This window comes from Tachypleus tridentatus, chromosome 6 (genome assembly GCF_004210375.1).
Source record: "Tachypleus tridentatus isolate NWPU-2018 chromosome 6, ASM421037v1, whole genome shotgun sequence".
Lineage (NCBI taxonomy): Eukaryota > Metazoa > Arthropoda > Merostomata > Xiphosura > Limulidae > Tachypleus > Tachypleus tridentatus.
The window spans coordinates 11,163,891-11,186,389 of NC_134830.1; the positions used below are offsets into that span (position 1 = coordinate 11,163,891).

General features: G+C 29.3%; 1 protein-coding gene across 1 annotated transcript in view; it reads left to right on the forward strand.

Moving 5' to 3' along the window:
- Positions 1 to 18,844, forward strand: part of LOC143254482 (neprilysin-1-like) — a gene marked incomplete at its 3' end in the record, with an annotated part of 66,705 nt that extends 47,861 nt beyond the window's left edge. The window contains 11 exon segments of the mRNA XM_076509659.1: positions 419 to 454; positions 2,302 to 2,463; positions 6,264 to 6,311; positions 6,314 to 6,346; positions 7,120 to 7,325; positions 7,612 to 7,791; positions 8,032 to 8,118; positions 14,401 to 14,525; positions 15,326 to 15,548; positions 17,228 to 17,326; positions 18,767 to 18,844. Of these exon segments, the coding sequence (XP_076365774.1) occupies positions 419 to 454; positions 2,302 to 2,463; positions 6,264 to 6,311; positions 6,314 to 6,346; positions 7,120 to 7,325; positions 7,612 to 7,791; positions 8,032 to 8,118; positions 14,401 to 14,525; positions 15,326 to 15,548; positions 17,228 to 17,326; positions 18,767 to 18,844 (1,277 nt within the window).
- Between the last annotated feature and the right edge of the window lie 3,655 nt (positions 18,845 to 22,499).

Genomic DNA, 22,499 nt, shown 5'->3' on the forward strand with positions numbered 1-22,499 from the left:
CAGAACGCTTAGTTGTTGTTTTCTTAACGAAGTGAACACTGCCTGAGATGTATAATTGTTTTATTTCAATATAATATACATGCACTCAAAATTACGCCCTTATTTGAAGAAAAAATAAAGTTGAAACTAAAACATAAACATGCCATACATTTGTTGGAATTTATTATACGATATAATTCCAAGAAAATGAGAAATACATATTTCTGATGTGACTATTTTTTAAGTTATATGAAATCAAACTTAAACCCATCAAAATATGCAAGTTGTTTCCTGACTGTAGTAATGGTATTGTTAGTCTATTTCAACTAAATCCGTTTTGTGATAGTGTTTCTGACTCTAAATATTTAATACTGGTAGATTTGAAAAGAGTAGTGTTTGTGAATATTTGAGATTAAACTTTCTGGTCTGTCTTTTCCAGATGACGTGTGTCTTACTGCACAGTGCGTCAAAACAGGTAAGAGGAAAACCGAATCTAAAGAAAACATGAATTCGAAATAAACTTAGGAAAGAAAGAGCAAAGCGTTAGAAACTGAATTTATAGAGTTACTACCAAATGTCAGTCTTAGCTTATAATTAGAATTTCAAGAGCTAATTCTTAAAGCAAGTGTGAAATTTTTTAGAAGATATAAAAACGTTTCAGATCTGAGACCACAAACCTATAGTTCGCAATGCTAGGAATTGAGTTTACATATTAAATGGCAAGAGAATCATAACTGAAAAAAGAAATCAACGTTAATTTTTTTCGACATAAATCAAAATAACGTTTTATAAAAACATTTTATTAATTATTATGCGAGTACTACTTTTATACACTATAGGATTAGGTTATGCAGATAAATCTGAATGTATGGGGAGGGAATTTTGTTGTGAATTCATCAATTTTTATACACGTAGAATCAGCTTCCATGGGTGATCCTGTCTGACTAGAGCATTTGAACCTATAAGTTTGACAAGAACCACTGTTTTAGAGCATGTTGAACCTATGAGTTTAACAAGAACCACCGTTTAAAGCATGTTGAACCTATGAGTTTAACAAGAACCACCGTTTAGAGCATGTTAAACCTATACTTTTAACGAGAACCACTGGTTTTTAAAGCATGTTGAACCTATACGTTTGACAAGAACCACTGTTTAGAGCATGCTGAACGTATAATTTTGACAAGAACCATTGTTTTAGAGCATGTTGAACCCATAAGTTTGACAAAAACCACTGTTTTAGAGCATGTTAAACCTATACGTTTGACAAGAACCACTGTTTAGAGCATGTTGAACGTATAATTTTGATAAGAACCATTGTTTTACAGCATGTTGAACCCATAAGTTTGACAAAAACCACTGATTTGAGCATGTTGAACTTATAAGTTTGTTTATTATCGTAAAGTTAGTAACCATGATTTTGTAGAGCCAGGTTCTTTTTGTGCGTGCTTACTTTAAGTTCCAGTTGATTATAGAACCTTGGATTGTAGGTAAATCATATGGATATAAATATATATATTTATATATTACAGAGCTCTTTATTTACCAAGTTGAATGTGTGTTTTAGTTAGTGTATTTAACGTTTCGCTCAAAAAAGACAAAATAAGTTTGGATCGCTGTATAGCTTAAATATTACATACTCGAAGCGGACCAACTTCCAATCGGAACGATAGTAGATTTTATCGCAGTATAAAGTTGGTTTGGTACTGGGGTCGAGAATAAGATTTATACAAATATCGTAGAGAAAGTTAGTTGTGTACTGGGGACGAGAATAAGATTTATACAAGTATCGTATACAAAGTTAGTTGTGTACTGGGGACGAGAATAAGATTTATACAAGTATCGTATACAAAGTTAGTTGTGTACTGGGGACGAGAATAAGATTTATACAAGTATCGTATACAAAGTTAGTTGTGTACTGGGGACGAGAATAAGATTTATACAAGTATCGTATACAAAGTTAGTTTTGTACTGGGGACGAGAATAAGATTTATACAAGTATCGTATACAAAGTTAGTTGTGTACTGGGGACTAGAATAAGATTTATACAAATATCGTATACAAAGTTAGTTTTGTACTGGGGACGAGAATAAGATTTATACAAATATCGTATACAAAGTTAGTTTTGTACTGGGGACGAGAATAAGATTTATACAAGTATCGTATACAAAGTTAGTTTTGTACTGGGGACGAGAATAAGATTTATACAAGTATCGTATACAAAGTTAGTTGTGTACTGGGGACGAGAATAAGATTTATACAAATATCGTATACAAAGTTAGTACAAATCATTTACAACAAGGAGAAAATTTTATGGGGTTTCAGCTGCTTCTCTCCTGATGGCCATGGATCAGAAAACCGATCCTTGCGAAGATTTCTTTCAGTATGCATGCGGCACATGGAACAAACGTCACGTGATCCCAGAAGATAGAAGTAGCATTAGCACGTTTGAAGTTCTAGCCGATGAACTACAGATTGTATTAAAAGGTATATTTTGAAAGTTTGATTAATTTCTGAAAAAAACAGTTTTTCTTACTTTAACAGTGAATTGTTACGCTAGTGATTTTTACAGTCTAGGTTTAGCAATGACTTAATAATTGAATCCCAAGGTAGTAACACAACCAGTTTGATGACATGCTGGAAACTACAAGTTTAACACGATAGGAGCTTTAACCATTTAAAGCCAAGCTAGAGATTTCATCAACTTCTCTCGAATTAATTATTTTAACAGTTTAAAGCTAAGCTGGTAATTTTAACAGGTTAATGATTTTAACTATTTTAAAGCAAATCTAGTGATTTTCACTGTTTCTTGCCAAGCTAAAACATACCCTCTAAAATGTGATTTACTTTATATACATATATAAAACATAACCTTAGAACTGTGGTTTACTTTACACACATATAAAACATACCCTTAGAACTGTGGTTTACTTTACACACATATAAAACATACCCTTAGAACTGTGGTTTACTTTACACACATATAAAACATACCCTTTGAACTGTGGTTTACTTTATACACATATAAAACATACTCTTTGAACTGTGGTTTACTTTACACACATATAAAACATACCCTTAGAACTGTGGTTTACTTTACACACATATAAAACATACCCTTTGAACTGTGTCAAAATCTTGTACCTCAGACATTTATATTATTACAACAAGAAGCGTCACCTGTAACCTGAGAAATTTATATTGTCAATACATACATGGAAAATATGGCTGAAAGAAAGCTGATATAATGTAATGTTAGTAGTAATGTTGTTTTTCTAAAACCGTTGTTTTCAACGATATATTCCATTTTTTCTTTAATGTTAGTTTTATTAGCAGTATTGGTTAAAATGTTTAATATATATTATTATATATGTAATTTTGCGTTTCTTGTATATATGTAGTAAAACTTGTCTAAGCCGAAAACCGCATAGGGCGTAAACCTGTACAAACCGCGAATATTAAAATTTTGCAGCATTATCTTAAGATTTCTCTTATAAAACGCCCTCTATATGGCGGAACCTGCGTAACGCGAACGGAAAACTATCTTTCCCCTAACTCATCTGTCAACAAGTAGAATTAAAACATGAGTATGACGAAAAAAATGTTTTTGATTAAATATTAATTTCTTATTTAATTAATAATTTCTTGAAATATTAATAAATTATTGTTTAATTAATAATTTGTTCAAATATTAATAAATTCTCGGACATTTTGCTACACTAAGTATTGGTTAAAGATATTCTGTTATTTTTTCTGCCGTTATTATTTTTACAGTTAAATTATATTCATGATTTGTAGAAATATATTTGTCTTTTAAATACAAAATTCTATTCTTTAAATAATTCTCAGGAAAAACATAAATTCCTATCTTCTCCAATTTTAAAATTGAGGGAAAATTTACCATGTGTAATAAGTAAAAGTGAAAATTCGCGCTGTTTCAAAAATTTAAGGAAGAATCAAATTCCTGTGGAATGGAAAGTAAATAATAGAGCGTGAAGTGTTATTCGAGGAATTTTTGAACAAATTAAACAAAAGAATGAAACAAGAAAATAGGAATATTTTACTTTTCCTGGATAATGCAACTTGTCAACCAAAAGTTCAACTTTCAAATGTTTGTTTAGTCTTTCTACCTCCATGTACAACATCAGTTCTACAGCCACTAGATAATGGAATTATACAGTGTATGAAATTGAAATACGGTAAACTGATGCTTTAACATATTATTGCAAACATGGACGACTGTAAGAGAGCTTTTGAAATGATCATGAACATTGACCTGTTAGATGAAATTGCATTTTTAAGTCATTCAAATGCATAAAAGATGAATATCTAATAAAGTGCTTTCGAAAGTGTGTATTTATTCTTGATAAAGGCAGAAATTGTGGAGAAGTTGTTGTTATGACGTTTCTAGTGAAATCCAAACTGTGATTGAGAAGATTGATGCAGATGATTCTGTGAATGTTGACAAGAATGTTTTAACAGAAACTGATGAAATTGATTTAAAATCTATAATAGAATCACAAGATGGTAACAGTGTGAGAGATTCAGAAGATGAACAAAATGGAAAAGATAGTGAAGAAATGGAAATCCTACTTCATCGCAAGTGTTAAGTTATATCAACACTATAAAATTGTATGCGAAAATGAAAGGGGAATATGAACTTCATGAAAAGGTCATAGAATTGGCTTTCTCTTTTAACCACATGATAAAGGCAATTAAAAAACGAAACAGTTGAAATTGGATACTTTCTTCAAATAAATTTGATTAAAAATTTGTTTACTTGTGTATATTTTGAACGTCCTATTTTTGTTCTTATTCTAATAAATATAGCATAAACAGTATAATAATTTTATTCACAAACGTCTTGAGTCAAGCAATATAACGTTCCGTTAAAAAATTACATATAATTAAGGAAATCCATGTTCACTATGTCTGAGCCGGAAAACTTGCTTAATCCGGATATTTTACTTGGTCCCGTGCGATTCAGCCTTATACAGGTTTTACTGTATTTAGTTTAAAGGTTGCATTACATTGTTAACTTAGTATATGGAATTAAGATTAAGGTAAAGCTTCTCAGTTGGCCAAACTTTCTGAAATATTTTTGGGATCAAAGCCAGAAAAGTGGATATTAACAAGGCAATCCAACATTAATATTGTAATAATTATAAGTTTTTATTCTATGTATTACACATTTCAAGCTAGTCCGAATTACTACATTATTTACACTATTTACCTGGTTAATTGTCGTTCTGATCTCTCGAGACAGTTTGATTAGAAGTTTTCGCTAATTGTCTCTGGGGTATCTGACACGCGTTTTTAACATTGTCTGTAAGGTACCTGACACAGATGTTTTTAACATTGTCTGTAAGGTACCTGACACAGATGTTTTTAACATTGTCTGTAAGGTACCTGACACAGATGTTTTTAACATTGCCTCTAAGGTACCTGACACAGATGTTTTTAACATTGCCTCTAAGGTACCTGACACATTATTACTTCTAGTGTTCATGTTTCAAGTTACGGACGTATATATGATACAAACACACATTTACACAATACCAACGTGAACCAATGACTTATGGGTTAATGTTACTGTAATTTGTTATCACATAACAACCGAAAGGTTACCTTCATGGCTTCCAAATACAACAAAACTTCTAGACTAAAGATTACTTTAATGGTTTCCAATAACAATAACACTTCTAGACTAAAGATTACCTTAATGACTACCAATGATAATAACACTTCTAGACTAAAGATTATGTTAATGGATTCCAATGACAATAACACTTCTAGACTAAAAATTACCTTAATGGCTTCCAATGACAACAACACTTCTAGACTAAATATTACTTTAATAGCTTTCAATGACAACGACACTTCTAGACTAAAGATTACCTTAATGGCTTCCAATGACAAGAACACTTCCAGACCAAAGATTACTTTTATTTTTAGCTGGTTTTCATAGTTCTTAATTCAATTGTTTTGAATGTTTGTAATTATCACAAGTGTACAACTCTTTTGTTTGTGTAGAAGCATTTTTACTGAAATACAACTCTTTAGTTAACTCCATTTTGGATGACAGCATAGATTTGTATGGTTGATTGGTTGGCATTTAGTGGGGCAGAACATTTGGACTATCTGCGCTAGATCTGTACGGAAACAGAAAAACTCTTTTTTTAGTACTGATTAATGTTATTTAAAATATCATCTGTTTTGAATATTTACTTAAAGAAGTTACTGTTTTTTTTAATGTTAAATGAATATTTAATATTTTAACATTTCAGGCCTATTGGAGGAAGCAGCAAATCCATACGACAACAGCGCCACCATTAAAGCAAAACATTTTACAAATCTTGTATAAACACAAGTGAGTAATAATACTATGTTTGATGACATAATTTTGACACTTTATCAAACGAGGTGACAGAGAAACAAAACCCTCGCAAGTCTGACCAGTAAATATTTAGAAACGTATTTTAACAGCTTTTTATCATCATTCCAAGTGTGATTTGCTGACATCTACTTTTATTATTTCATCGTTTATATTTTATGTAACTAAAGATATAATTTGACGTGCTAACTATCTATCCATATTTTATCCAACTTACGTTGGATATAAACATTTAGTAAGGACTTTCTTAGATTCTAAGACAATGCTCCCTATATCTTCATATAAGAAAATGAATTTGTTTTTTGTGTAATGAAATTGGACAGGAAATAATGCGTTGTATGTAACCCTTCGCTTTTATATATGTACTAGTTACTCACTTTCTCCAGCAAAGGTGTTTTGTGTGTCTTTCTTATAGCAAAGCCACATCGGGCTATCTGCTCAGCCCACCGAGGGGAATCGAACCGCTGATTTTAGTGTTGTAAATCCGGAGACATACCGCTGTACTAGCGGAGGGCGCTCCAGCAAACCTATCAAATATATGTTGATCTTTCAATACATAAAAACTGGTATAATATAATTAAGAAATGTGCCAAAAATCAAATTTCACAGACGAAACTTTTGTCGTAGGTAAAAGATGTAAATATGTGTAGGTAATGTCAGCTCGTATCCAACACTTCTGTTCCACTGATGTTTGTCTGTATCAACTTTCGTGTTTGTAGATCGTACATAGTTTTCCTCACGTATTTCAGATCACATCGATGCTATTGGAGACAAACCACTTCGCGAGGTCTTAAAGACAATTGGAGAGTGGCCTGTAACAAACAGTAAATGGAAAGCCCCTTCTTGGCCAATTGAGGAACTACTTGGTGTCCTCCGGGGAAACTACAATCTTGGGATTGTAGTCGAACAGTGGGTTGGTCCTGACGATAAGGATTCGTCAGTGAACATTATACAGGTCTGTTACTTCTGAAAAAAACAAACAAAAATGTAAAGGATGTGACAAAATGTTGACTTAAGAAAACTGAGCAAATCAACTTGTTTTTTAAATACAATAATTGGATTTTGCATTTATTAGATATTGTATAATATATATTTATAATATATTGTATAATATATATTTATAATATATAGCTTTTTCTCTTCTGTACACTTTATTCTCAAACTGAGATAAAATTACTAAATTCGAAGTTTTAATTTTGCTCTTACATTTTACATTTTTTTCTCGTTTCTTCTTCTTGTAGCTTGATCAAACGCCATTAGGTCTCCCAAGTCGCGAGTATTATCTCAAAGCCAGTAGTGAGCGAGAAAGAAAGGCTTACCATAAACTGATGGTAGAGGTCGCTGTTCTACTTGGAGCTGAAAAGAAGTATGCCGTAACAGAAATGTTGGATGTTTTGAACTTGGAAATCAGACTTGCCAATGTAAAGACGCTTAATACATTAGTAGATTCGTGTGTTTTTAAAACTTTCCACTAAATGAAAGCAATGACAAATGTTTTCAGTGACCGAATTGTTTCTTTGTTTCTTTAGTATTGTAGTCTAATAACTTTCACAAACAATTTTAACGGAAGTTCCGATAATAGCTCATCGATACTGTTAGAGTAAATTAAACATTTTCAATGAAGTGATACAAACCTGCTTATTTCTTACCTTGCTTTTCAGGCTTCAATGCCCGAAGCAGACCGCCATGATGCTGGCGCCATCTACAACAAGTTGACAATTCAGGAAATGAAGAACATTGTTCCAAAAGTGAGTAAATATTCGATAAAGAAAATTATGGCGTTTTACAAATACGCGTTTTAACCGTTTAAAACGTAACTACAAAAACTCTCAACCCTTTGGAATAGATCAAACTGACTAATTATCCCGTATTCAACTTCTTTATGGACTGACTATATGTGGACTAAAAAAACGTACACATTTTCGGTTCTTTTACTGCCATTCCTTATCTGTAACTACTGACCACCACAGTACCTACCATCCACCACCCACATTAAAGGATTGCTCTTCTTATAACACACCCACAGCTTAAATTGTGGGGAACATTTTGTGGTATTACATGGACTGGAGCCTGACTCTCTCTCTATACTTCAACTAGAATATAAATAAAATGTTTTAATTGGATATACTGCCTACAATTTTAACAATTAATACTTCAACTAGAATATATATAAAATGTTTTAGTTAGTATATTGTCTACAATTGTAACAATTAATACTTCAATTAGAATATAAATAAAATGTTTTAATTGGTTATATTATCTACAATTTTAACAATTAATACATCAACTAGAATATAAATAAAATGTTTTAATTGGTTACATTGTCTACAATTTTAACAAATAATACATCAACTAGAATATAAATAAAATGTTTTAATTGGATATATTGTCTACAATTGTAACAATTAACACTTCAACTAAAATATAAATAAAATATTTTAATTGGTTATATTGTCTACAATTGTAACAACTAATACTTCAACTAGAATATAAATAAAATGTTTTAATTGGATATATTGTCTACAATTGTAACAATTAACACTTCAACTAAAATATAAATAAAATATTTTAATTGGTTATATTGTCTACAATTGTAACAACTAATACTTCAACTAGAATATAAATAAAATGTTTTAATTGGTTATATTGTCTACAATTTTAACAAATAATACATCAACTAGAATATAAATAAAATGTTTTAATTGGTTATATTGTTTACAATTTTAACAAATAATACATCAACTAGAATATAAATAAAATATTTTAATTGGTTATATTGTCTACAATTGTAACAACTAATACTTCAACTAGAATATAAATAAAATGTTTTAATTGGTTATATTGTCTACAATTTTAACAATTAATACATCAACTAGAATATAAATAAAATGTTTTAATTGGTTATATTGTCTACAATTTTAACAAATAATACATCAACTAGAATATAAATAAAATGTTTTAATTGGTTATATTGTCTACAATTTTAACAATTAATACATCAACTAGAATATAAATAAAATGTTTTAATTGGATATATTGTCTACAATTGTAACAATTAATACTTCAACTAAAATATAAATAAAATGTTTTAATTGGTTATATTGTCTACAATTGTAAGAACTAATACTTCAACTAGAATATAAATAAAATGTTTAAATTGAATATATTGTCTACACTTTTAACAATTAATATTTCAACTAGAATATAAATAAAATGTTTTAATTGGTTATATTGTCTACAATTTTAACAATTAATACTTCAACTAGAATATAAATAAAATGTTTTAATTGGTTATATTGTCTTCAATTGTAACAATTAATACTTCATTTGAATAAAATAAAATGTTTTAATTGGTTATATTGTCTACAATTTTAACAATTAATACTTCAACTAGAATATAAATAAAATGTTTTAATTGGTTATATTGTCTACAATTTTAACAATTAATACTTCAACTAGAATATAAATAAAATGTTTTAATTGGATATATTGTCTACAATTTTAACAATTAATACTTCAACTAGAATATAAATAAAATGTTTTAATTGGTTATATTGTCTACAATTTTAACAATTAATACTTCAACTAGAATATAAATAAAATGTTTTAATTGGTTATATTGTCTACAATTTTAACAATTAATACTTCAACTAGAATATAAATAAAATGTTTTAATTGGTTATATTGTCTACACTTTTAACAATTAATACTTCAACTAGAATATAAATAAAATGTTTTAATTGGATATATTGTCTACACTTTTAACAATTAATACTTCAACTAGAATATAAATAAAATGTTTTAATTGGTTATATTGTCTACAATTTTAACAATTAATACTTCAACTAGAATATAAATAAAATGTTTTAATTGGTTATATTGTCTACAATTTTAACAATTAATACTTCAACTAGAATATGAATAAAATGTTTTAATTGGTTATATTGTTTACAATTTTAACAAATAATACATCAACTAGAATATAAATAAAATATTTTAATTGGTTATATTGTCTACAATTGTAACAACTAATACTTCAACTAGAATATAAATAAAATGTTTTAATTGGTTATATTGTCTACAATTTTAACAATTAATACATCAACTAGAATATAAATAAAATGTTTTAATTGGTTATATTGTCTACAATTTTAACAAATAATACATCAACTAGAATATAAATAAAATGTTTTAATTGGTTATATTGTCTACAATTTTAACAATTAATACATCAACTAGAATATAAATAAAATGTTTTAATTGGATATATTGTCTACAATTGTAACAATTAATACTTCAACTAAAATATAAATAAAATGTTTTAATTGGTTATATTGTCTACAATTGTAAGAACTAATACTTCAACTAGAATATAAATAAAATGTTTAAATTGAATATATTGTCTACACTTTTAACAATTAATATTTCAACTAGAATATAAATAAAATGTTTTAATTGGTTATATTGTCTACAATTTTAACAATTAATACTTCAACTAGAATATAAATAAAATGTTTTAATTGGTTATATTGTCTTCAATTGTAACAATTAATACTTCATTTGAATAAAATAAAATGTTTTAATTGGTTATATTGTCTACAATTTTAACAATTAATACTTCAACTAGAATATAAATAAAATGTTTTAATTGGTTATATTGTCTACAATTTTAACAATTAATACTTCAACTAGAATATAAATAAAATGTTTTAATTGGATATATTGTCTACAATTTTAACAATTAATACTTCAACTAGAATATAAATAAAATGTTTTAATTGGTTATATTGTCTACAATTTTAACAATTAATACTTCAACTAGAATATAAATAAAATGTTTTAATTGGTTATATTGTCTACAATTTTAACAATTAATACTTCAACTAGAATATAAATAAAATGTTTTAATTGGTTATATTGTCTACACTTTTAACAATTAATACTTCAACTAGAATATAAATAAAATGTTTTAATTGGATATATTGTCTACACTTTTAACAATTAATACTTCAACTAGAATATAAATAAAATGTTTTAATTGGTTATATTGTCTACAATTTTAACAATTAATACTTCAACTAGAATATAAATAAAATGTTTTAATTGGTTATATTGTCTACAATTTTAACAATTAATACTTCAACTAGAATATGAATAAAATGTTTTAATTGGTTATATTGTTTACAATTTTAACAAATAATACATCAACTAGAATATAAATAAAATATTTTAATTGGTTATATTGTCTACAATTGTAACAACTAATACTTCAACTAGAATATAAATAAAATGTTTTAATTGGTTATATTGTCTACAATTTTAACAATTAATACATCAACTAGAATATAAATAAAATGTTTTAATTGGTTATATTGTCTACAATTTTAACAAATAATACATCAACTAGAATATAAATAAAATGTTTTAATTGGTTATATTGTCTACAATTTTAACAATTAATACATCAACTAGAATATAAATAAAATGTTTTAATTGGATATATTGTCTACAATTGTAACAATTAATACTTCAACTAAAATATAAATAAAATGTTTTAATTGGTTATATTGTCTACAATTGTAAGAACTAATACTTCAACTAGAATATAAATAAAATGTTTAAATTGAATATATTGTCTACACTTTTAACAATTAATATTTCAACTAGAATATAAATAAAATGTTTTAATTGGTTATATTGTCTACAATTTTAACAATTAATACTTCAACTAGAATATAAATAAAATGTTTTAATTGGTTATATTGTCTTCAATTGTAACAATTAATACTTCATTTGAATAAAATAAAATGTTTTAATTGGTTATATTGTCTACAATTTTAACAATTAATACTTCAACTAGAATATAAATAAAATGTTTTAATTGGTTATATTGTCTACAATTTTAACAATTAATACTTCAACTAGAATATAAATAAAATGTTTTAATTGGATATATTGTCTACAATTTTAACAATTAATACTTCAACTAGAATATCAATAAAATGTTTTAATTGGTTATATTGTCTACAATTTTAACAATTAATACTTCAACTAGAATATAAATAAAATGTTTTAATTGGTTATATTGTCTACAATTTTAACAATTAATACTTCAACTAGAATATAAATAAAATGTTTTAATTGGTTATATTGTCTACACTTTTAACAATTAATACTTCAACTAGAATATAAATAAAATGTTTTAATTGGATATATTGTCTACACTTTTAACAATTAATACTTCAACTAGAATATAAATAAAATGTTTTAATTGGTTATATTGTCTACAATTTTAACAATTAATACTTCAACTAGAATATAAATAAAATGTTTTAATTGGTTATATTGTCTACAATTTTAACAATTAATACTTCAACTAGAATATGAATAAAATGTTTTAATTGGTTATATTGTCTACAATTGTAACAATTAATACATCAACTAGAATATAAATAAAATGTTTTAATTGGTTATATTGTCTACAATTGTAACAATGAATACATCAACTAGAATATAAATAAAATGTTTTAATTGGTTATATTGTCTACAATTGTAACAATTAATACATCAACTAGAATATAAATAAAATGTTTTAATTGGTTATATTGTCTACAATTGTAACAATTAATACATCAACTAGAATATGAATAAAATGTTTTAATTGGGTTTTTAGTTTACATTCTTTCACCTGCAACAGGTTTGAAATGCTCGAATTTCCTTCATAATGTTTGATTAATTATATAAAGTTTCAGGTCACTTCTTTAAATTACAGAACTGTGAAAAAGTGTTAGGACAGGAGAATATTTTGCCATTCTTTGCCTTTTTATGGAGCGACTTATTCCATACCATTACAGAATATAAATTTCAACACCATGGTAATATTTCACTGACTCTTTTTGAGAACTGAATGAACCATGGTGAGAATACTTATTATTTTATACAATTCCCATATACTTGTACCAAGGGTACATCATAAGGACTCTGCTTCAATGGACATACTTATAAAACATGGGGTCTCAAATAGATGTCATGATACTTCATACAGTGTGTTAATTATGTGGAAAGAAACAAGCATATGGTACTGACATATTCTAGAAGAAATCAATTTTATAGCACTTCAGAATATATCAAGGTTTGTTGTCATGCCAGAGCCCATAAAACATAATGAACTGTCAGTAAATCAAAGAGTTCGCATAAACTCTTCAAGTGATTCTGGTTGGACTCTCCCATAAATTGCTGCATACTTAAAATGCTCCCTAAACACTGTCACGTACACGTTAGATCGTGAAACTGAGACAGGTAAATTTAAAAATAGGAAAGTAAGGGGCAGATCACCTAATCTCAATCATACTAATATTAAGTATCTTCATTTATGCAACCTTTGGGACAGAAGGAAAACTGTCACTGATAGATTAATGAACCAGCGCAGGAACCATCTGATGCTTATCTATTATGATATAAGCAGTGATTTGTGTGTTATATTGGTAAAGGACTCTACTACCAAGAATATAATGACCCTTATTCAACATGTGCATAATTTATTTAGCTAAAAAAAAGTTGCTGGAGTCACTTAAATGATGCAATCGCCTCCAGCCCCAATTTTAACTCAATTGAACAGATGTGGGATTCGATAGATGAAAAAAAATAACAAATTAAAAGTTATTTCCAAATAATTTTTTTGGAATGTACTAGAGACATCTGGAGGAAAATCCTGAAAGGATACTTTGATTAAATATATTGTAAAAATACCAGAGATAAAAGGGGACACACAAAATATTAACTGTTTATTGAACTCTCCCACTGAGTTTCTGTTCCACCAAACATGAATATTAATAACATTTTGATGTTTTCCTGTGATTTACCTTCCGTTGTTCTTTGAAAGTGACCTAAAATCTAATTTCTGACTTTGTCCTAACACTTTTGCAGCGTACTGTGAACTGAGTGCCTGATATTTCATTTTGTTGTTGTAGTTAATGTGAAAGAGATACAATTAAAATCATTGTTGCTCTGTTACTGTTTCCTTTCTTCAGTTTTCGTGGCTAAACTACCTCAACACCGTCTTACCAATTAAAGTTGACGAACTGGAACCAGTCGTTGTCTATGCACTTCCTTATTTCAGACAGATGGATGAAATCCTAGCTGAAACCCCTCGAAGGTAACGTACCCAAAGAACTAAACCCGATAACAGGATACCACCAAACAAGCGATAATAAAGCTTTAGTCTATACTTTTCTATCGTAGCAGACTTTTACAAGATGACGTCGTAACTCCCCTGTTAGAAATATATCAAACAAAGACGTATGATGAATATGCTTTATGTATATGTGACTCGTAAGTAGTGTATCTGTGTGTATGGAAAGAAATAGTCTACTTAATAATATGTAATTCATTGTTATGAATTTCTGGACCGTAATGTACCCATGCTAGTAATGAAAGGTTTATATTCGGAAAGAGACAATAATTTTACACATACAGGGTGAGACCAAGGTGACTACACAATAGTGTAGTTTAGAAAACAGTTTTATTTCCAAGGTCTTATTCTAAAACAACTAATAATTAAATGAATGTTAGCCGCCTTTCTAATATATTCCTTAATACAAATGGAATCCTAATTATTACCCCACCATGAATATAAACTACAAATCTCGATTCTAATTTAACTGTTTGAATATGAAAACTACTAGATTGCCCTCTATCGAAATTAATTTTAATTTTACTAAAATGATTAAAATGAGCTCAACAACAAATAAACATAATTATATAAATATAAATATAATTATATAAATATATTTTATGTTTGAGTGTGTTTGACTTCCACATCAGATGTTTATTATAATAAATGTATTTATTAAATAAATTAAATTATTAACATCAATCTAATATCCTTCTGATTAGCTTTCAAAGTGACCAATAAGTGCAGATTAATATGACGAATTATAAATGATATCGTTCCAGAGTCATACATAACTACGCCATATGGCGTTTGGTCAACGATATTATACCTTACCTCAGCGGGGAATACGCGCAGAAGCTTTCGGAGTTTCGAAGAGTTCTGTTAGGGGTCTCTGCTAACAGAGTGAGATGGAGCCAGTGTGTGGACTTAGTAAATAAGAAGTTAGGAATGGCCCTAGGAGCAATGTTCATTCGGGACAACTTTGACCCGTCCAGTAAAGAAACGGTAATTAAAAAATCAATGTTGTGTTGCAATTACAATCAGAACAAAATTAATCGACTTTTTGTTCGTGTTATGAAAATGATGGTAAATATTTGTGTTCTTTGTGTCATAGTTTGTCTTCCAGCCATCTTGACCTTCAGGGGCATAGCAGTATGTCTGCGGACTTATACCCCTAGAAGGCTCGGCACGGCCAGGTGGTTAAGGAACTCGACTCGTAATCCGAGGGTCGCGAGTTTGAATCCCCATCACACCAAACATGCTCGCCTTTTCAGCCGTGGGGACGTTATAATGTTATGGTGAATCCCACTATTCGTTGGTAAAAGAGTAGCGCAAGAGTTGGCGGTGGGTGGTAATGACTAGCTGCCTTCCCTTTTGTCTTACATTGCCAAATTAGGGACTGCTAGCGCAGATATCCCTCGAGTAGCTTTGTGCGAAATTCATAACAAACCAAACCAACACAACTCTAGAAACTGGATTTCGATACTCGCGGTGAGCAAACCACAAGATGGCCGGTATGGGTATTAGAAATTTTATTTAAATAAAATACAGAACAACGTTTTGACCTTCTTAGGTCATCTTCAGATTAAACTAAGAAGGTCGAAACGTTGTTCTGTGTTTTATTTTGATAAAAGTGTTAATATCCATACCAGCAGTCTTGAGATACGTTTGTGTTTCAAGTGGGTTTCTCGTCATCACGAAGACCACAAAGAACCCATTGTTTAGGTTTGTGCTTAATTACAAACAAACGAGCCATCTTGTCGACCCTGAAGGAAGAATATATAAACACAATGTTTGTTTGGATGCTGTTTAAAAAAAAAACAACACCTAGCATCGAAAACCTATTTTAACATATTAAAAAAAAAACATATCCAGGGCTTTTACTAAACACAGTTCTAGATTTGTTTGTGTTTAAATTTCGCGCAAAGCTACACGAGGACTGTATGCGCTAGCCGTCCCTAATTTAGCACTGTAAGACCAGAGGGAAGGCAGCTAGTCATCATCACTTATCGCCAACTCTCGGACTACTCTTTTACCAACGAATTGTGGGATTGACCGAACATTACAATGCCCCCCCCCCCAGCTGAAAGGGCGAGCATGTTTGGTGTGACGAGGATTTGAACCCGCGACCCTCGGATTACGAACTGAGCGCCTTAACCGCCCGGCCATGCCGAGCCCACAGTTTTAGAACATTCAGCGACAAAGTTTCGTGTAAACATAACAGTACACGTTTTTCTGATTTATTGAAAATCTAAATTGTGGTTATTTATGTTGTGGTTTTTTGTTTTTACTGTTTGAATCTACACAGGTGAGTGCACACATATATTATGATACTTGTTCAAGCCATAAACAAAAACACATTAAAATCAAACGAGATTTTAATGTCTTTTGTTTACGGTTTAAAATATTTATGGTTGTAATAAATCAGAGGTTGGGATTTGCTGTTTTTAACTCAGTTCTTTCTCATGATTTTATTTACTTGTTTAGCTTCGTTTCAATGTAATTATTTAATGTCACTAATATATATATAGGTTACGATGCTTAAACAAATTATCGAAATAAGTTTGAAATAAAATACACTTTTTCCAAATTTTAGAGATTTATTGTCTCTCATAGTGCACGCGTGTGTCTCTTCCACTTGACTTGTCACCATAGCAACTGTTTTTTTTTTTTTTTATATCGAGGCTCTGGAAATGATTCACAACATCAGAGAAGCATTTAATGAGCTTCTTGAAGATACAGACTGGATGGATGACGCCACTCGTGCTGTAGCCAAACAAAAGGTGTGATTTCTGATTACGTATATTCTCGTTTCTTGGTGACGACTACTATCTAACTAAGGCTTAGTTGGTTTTAGTTTTAGTTTTGATTTTAATTTCACATAATGATGAACGAATGAGTGAACTATCTGCACTAGGTGTCCGTAATTTAGCAGTGATAAAATAGAGCGAATGCAACAAGTTCACACCGCACACTCTTTACCAACGAATAGTGAGATTTACCCCGTCACATTATAACACTTACACGGCTGAAAAAGCAAACATGTTCGGTGAAGGGGATTGCGAATCGACGCCCCCTAACGTTCACGTTAAGCCTAGCTGTGTCTCGTAAATATTCGATATTCATCGATTTGAAGTGATATTAATTAACAGGTCATATCTGATGTTTTCAGATTAAAGTCATTCAAATTGCCGTAGTTTAAAAAAAAAAATTAACTCCAGATTCAAAGCGTGAGAACTACCACTTTATGAAGAGTTTGAACGAAACGGGTCTCGATGTTTCTTTGTTTGTTTTAATTTAGCGCAAAGCTACACGAGGGCTATCTGCGCTAGTCGTCCCTAATTTAGCAGTGTAAGACTAGAGAGAAGGCAACTAGTCATCACCACCTATCGCCAACTCTTGGGTTACTTTTTTACTAACGAATAGTGGGATTGTCCGTCAAATTATAACGCCCCCACGGCTGAAAGAACGAGAATGTTTGTTGTGACGGGGATTCAAACCCGTGATCCCCCAGATTACGAGTCGAACGCCTTAACCACCTGGCCATGCTGAGCACATGTTTCGAAGATAACGCGCGACTGGAAATTCCGACACAACTGTAACTTGAAACAGTTTAATAAATAATACGAGTGTTTCTTCGTGAAGCCTGGGCACCATTAAGTACGAAACCATATCATTCTCGGTTAGAATATGTGAATGACTCATAATAAGTTTGGTTTGCTGTAATATACTTTCAATAGGTAATTTTACCCAAACGTCACCACTTGATTATAAAGCCAAATTTAGCTTCCTAATGTTATAAATTTCACTGGTGGTATGTCCCAGTCTACATATAACAGTAATCTCTATAATTCTAAAATTCTGTTCTTCCTATAGCAACGGAATAAAGACGCTGTAAAGCGACAGTAATTGGCCATTAAGGGTGTAACCAAGTCGTTTACGCCCATTCCTTTATATGGTTTACGTGTTCGTTGAAACATATATTTATCACCGGGTGGCAGCTTGTGTTCGATTTTCATCTTGTTTATCGCTGTTAAGTATCCACACGTTCTAAAGGATTTGATCTCGTCCATCATAAGATATTCAAATACAAATACAGATATTTATCGTGTAAATCTGACATTAAATATGTTTATTTATTTTGTGGAATTTAATGGTTTAGATCATCATACTTGAAATGCCACATCAAAAGTTAAAACTTTAACCACGTTGTTCAATAACAGGCTAACGCTATGAATGAAAGGATAGGCTATCCAGAATTCTTGACGAATCCTGTTGAGTTGTCCAAAGAATACGATACGGTGGGTAAATATGTTTGTCTCTTTATTATTTCATATTTAAGTCTCACAAATGTGACATTGTTTTAGTATTTAGATATTCATGTGTGTGTGTGTGTGTGCGTGTAACAGTAGTGTTGATATTGGTGACTTAGATCTGAGTGGTATCAGAATTGAAGCTGACAAAAACAAATCTAGTGGTCCTGTAATAAACAACAAAAACTATTAAATCCTTAAATGTGTGTCACGATATCGTTACATATTTAATAAAGAATGATCGGACTTAGATAAGTAATAACATGGACATACACCATACAATAGTGTTATATTTATATAGATAAGTAGTTACATGGACATACGACAGACAATAGTGTTACATTTATATAGATAAGTAATTACATGGACATACACCAGACAATAGTGTTATAATTATATAGATAAGTAGTTACATGGATAAACACCAGACAATAGTGTTATATTTATATAGATAAGTAGTTACATGGATATACACCATACAATAGTGTTATATTTATATAGATAAGTAGTTACATGGACATACGACAGACAATAGTGTTATATTTATATAGATAAGTAATAACATGGACATACACCATACAATAGTGTTATATTTATATAGATAAGTAGTTACATGGAAATACGACAGACAATAGTGTTATATTTATATAGATAAGTAGTTACATGGACATACACCATACAATAGTGTTATATTTATATAGATAAGTAATAACATGGACATACACCATACAATAGTGTTATATTTATATAGATAAGTAGTTACATGGACATACGACAGACAATAGTGTTACATTTCTATAGATAAGTAATTACATGGACATACACCATACAATAGTGTTATATTTATATAGATAAGTAGTTACATGGACACACACCATACAATAGTGTTATATTTATATAGATATACACCAGACAATAGTGTTATATTTATACAGATAAGTAATTACATGGACATACGACAGACAATAGTGTTATATTTATATAGATAAGTAGTTACATGGATATACACCAGACAATAGTGTTATATTTATATAGATAAGTACGTACATAGACATACGACAGACAATAGTGTTATATTTATACAGATAAGTAATTACATGGACATACGACAGACAATAGTGTTATATTCATGGAGATAAGTAATTACATGGACACACACCATACAATAGTGTTATATTTATATAGATAAGTAGTTACATGGATATACACCAGACAATAGTGTTATATTTATATAGATAAGTAGTTACATAGATATACACCAGACAATATTGTTATATTTATATAGATAAGTAATTACATGGACATACAACAGACAATAGTGTTACATTTATATAGATAAGTAATTACATACACATACACCATACAATAGTGTTACATTTATATAGATAAGTAATTACATGGAAATACACCATACAATAGTATTATATTTGTATAGATAAGTAGTTTCATGGGCATACACCAGACAGTACTGTTACATTGATATAGATAAGTAATTACATGAACATACACCATACAATAGTGTTACATTTATATAGATAAGTAGTTACATGGACATACAACAGACAATAGTGTTACATTTATATAGATAAGTAATTACATGGATATACACCATACAATAGTATTATATTTGTATAGATAAGTAGTTACATGGACATACACCAGACAATAGTGTTATATTTATATAGATAAGTAGTTACATGGACATACGACAGACAATAGTGTTACATTTCAATAGATAAGTAATAACATGGACATACACCATACAATAGTGTTATATTTATATAGAAAAGTAGTTACATGGATATACACCAGACAATAGTGTTATATTTATATAGATAAGCAATCACATGGACATACACCAACAATAGTGTTATATTTTATATAGATAAGTAGTTACATGGACATACGTCAACAGACAATAGTGTTATATTTATATAGATAAGTAGTTATACGGACACACACCACGCACAATAGTGTTATATTTATATAGATAAGTAGTTACATGGACATACGACAGACAATAGTGTTACATTTCTATAGATAAGCAATCATACGGACATACAACCATACAATAAAGTGTTATATTTATATAGATAAGTAGTTACATGGACACACACCATAATAGTGTTATATTTATATACATATACACCAGACAATAGTGTTACATTTATATAGACAAGTAATAACATGGACATACGACAGACAATGGTGTTATATTTATACAGATAAGTAATTACATGGACATACGACAGACAATAGTGTTATATTTATATAGATAAGTAGTTACATGGATATACACCAGACAATAGTGTTATATTTATATAGATAAGTACGTACATAGACATACGACAGACAATAGTGTTATATTTATACAGATAAGTAATTACATGGACATACGACAGACAATAAAGTAATATTTATGGAGATAAGTAATTACATGGACACACACCATACAATAGTGTTATATTTATATAGATAAGTAGTTACATGGATATACACCAGACAATAGTGTTATATTTATATAGATAAGTAGTTACATGGATATACACCAGACAATAGTGTTATATTTATATAGATAAGTAATTATATGGACATACACCATACAATAGTATTATATTTGTATAGATAAGTAGTTACATGAACATACACCAGACAATAGTGTTACATTTATATAGATAAGTAATAACATGGACATACACCAGACAATAGTGTTATATTTATATAGATAAGTAGTTACATGGACATACACCATACAATAGTGTTACATTTATATAGATAAGTAATTACATGGACATACACCATACAATAGTATTATATTTGTATAGATAAGTAATTACATAAATATACACCAAACAATAGTGTTATATTTATATAGATAAGTAGTTACATGGACATATACCAGACAATAGTGTTATATTTATATAGATAAGTAATTACATGGACATACACCATACAATAGTATTATATTTGTATAGATAAGTAGTTACATGGACATACACCAGACATCAATAGTGTTACATTTATATAGATAAGTAATAACATGGACATACACCAGACAATAGTGTTATATTTATATAGATAATTAGTTACATAGATATACACCAGACAATATTGTTATATTTATATAGATAAGTAATTACATGGGCATACAACAGACAATAGTGTTACATTTATATAGATAAGTAATTACATGGACATACACCATACAATAGTTTTACATTTATATAGATAAGTAATTACATGGACATACACCATACAATAGTATTATATTTGTATAGATAAGTAGTTTCATGGGCATACACCAGACAGTACTGTTACATTGATATAGATAAGTAATTACATGGACATACACCATACAATAGTGTTATATTTATATAGATAAGTAGTTACATGGACATACAACAGACAATAGTGTTACATTTATATAGATAAGTAATTACACGGACACAACACCAGACAATAGTGTTATATTTATATATAGATAAGTAATCATACGGACATACACCATACAATAGTATTATATTTGTATAGATAAGTAGTTACATGGACATACACCAGACAATAGTGTTATATTTATATAGATAAGTAATTACATGGACATACACCACACAATAGTGTTATATTTATATAGATAAGTAGTTAC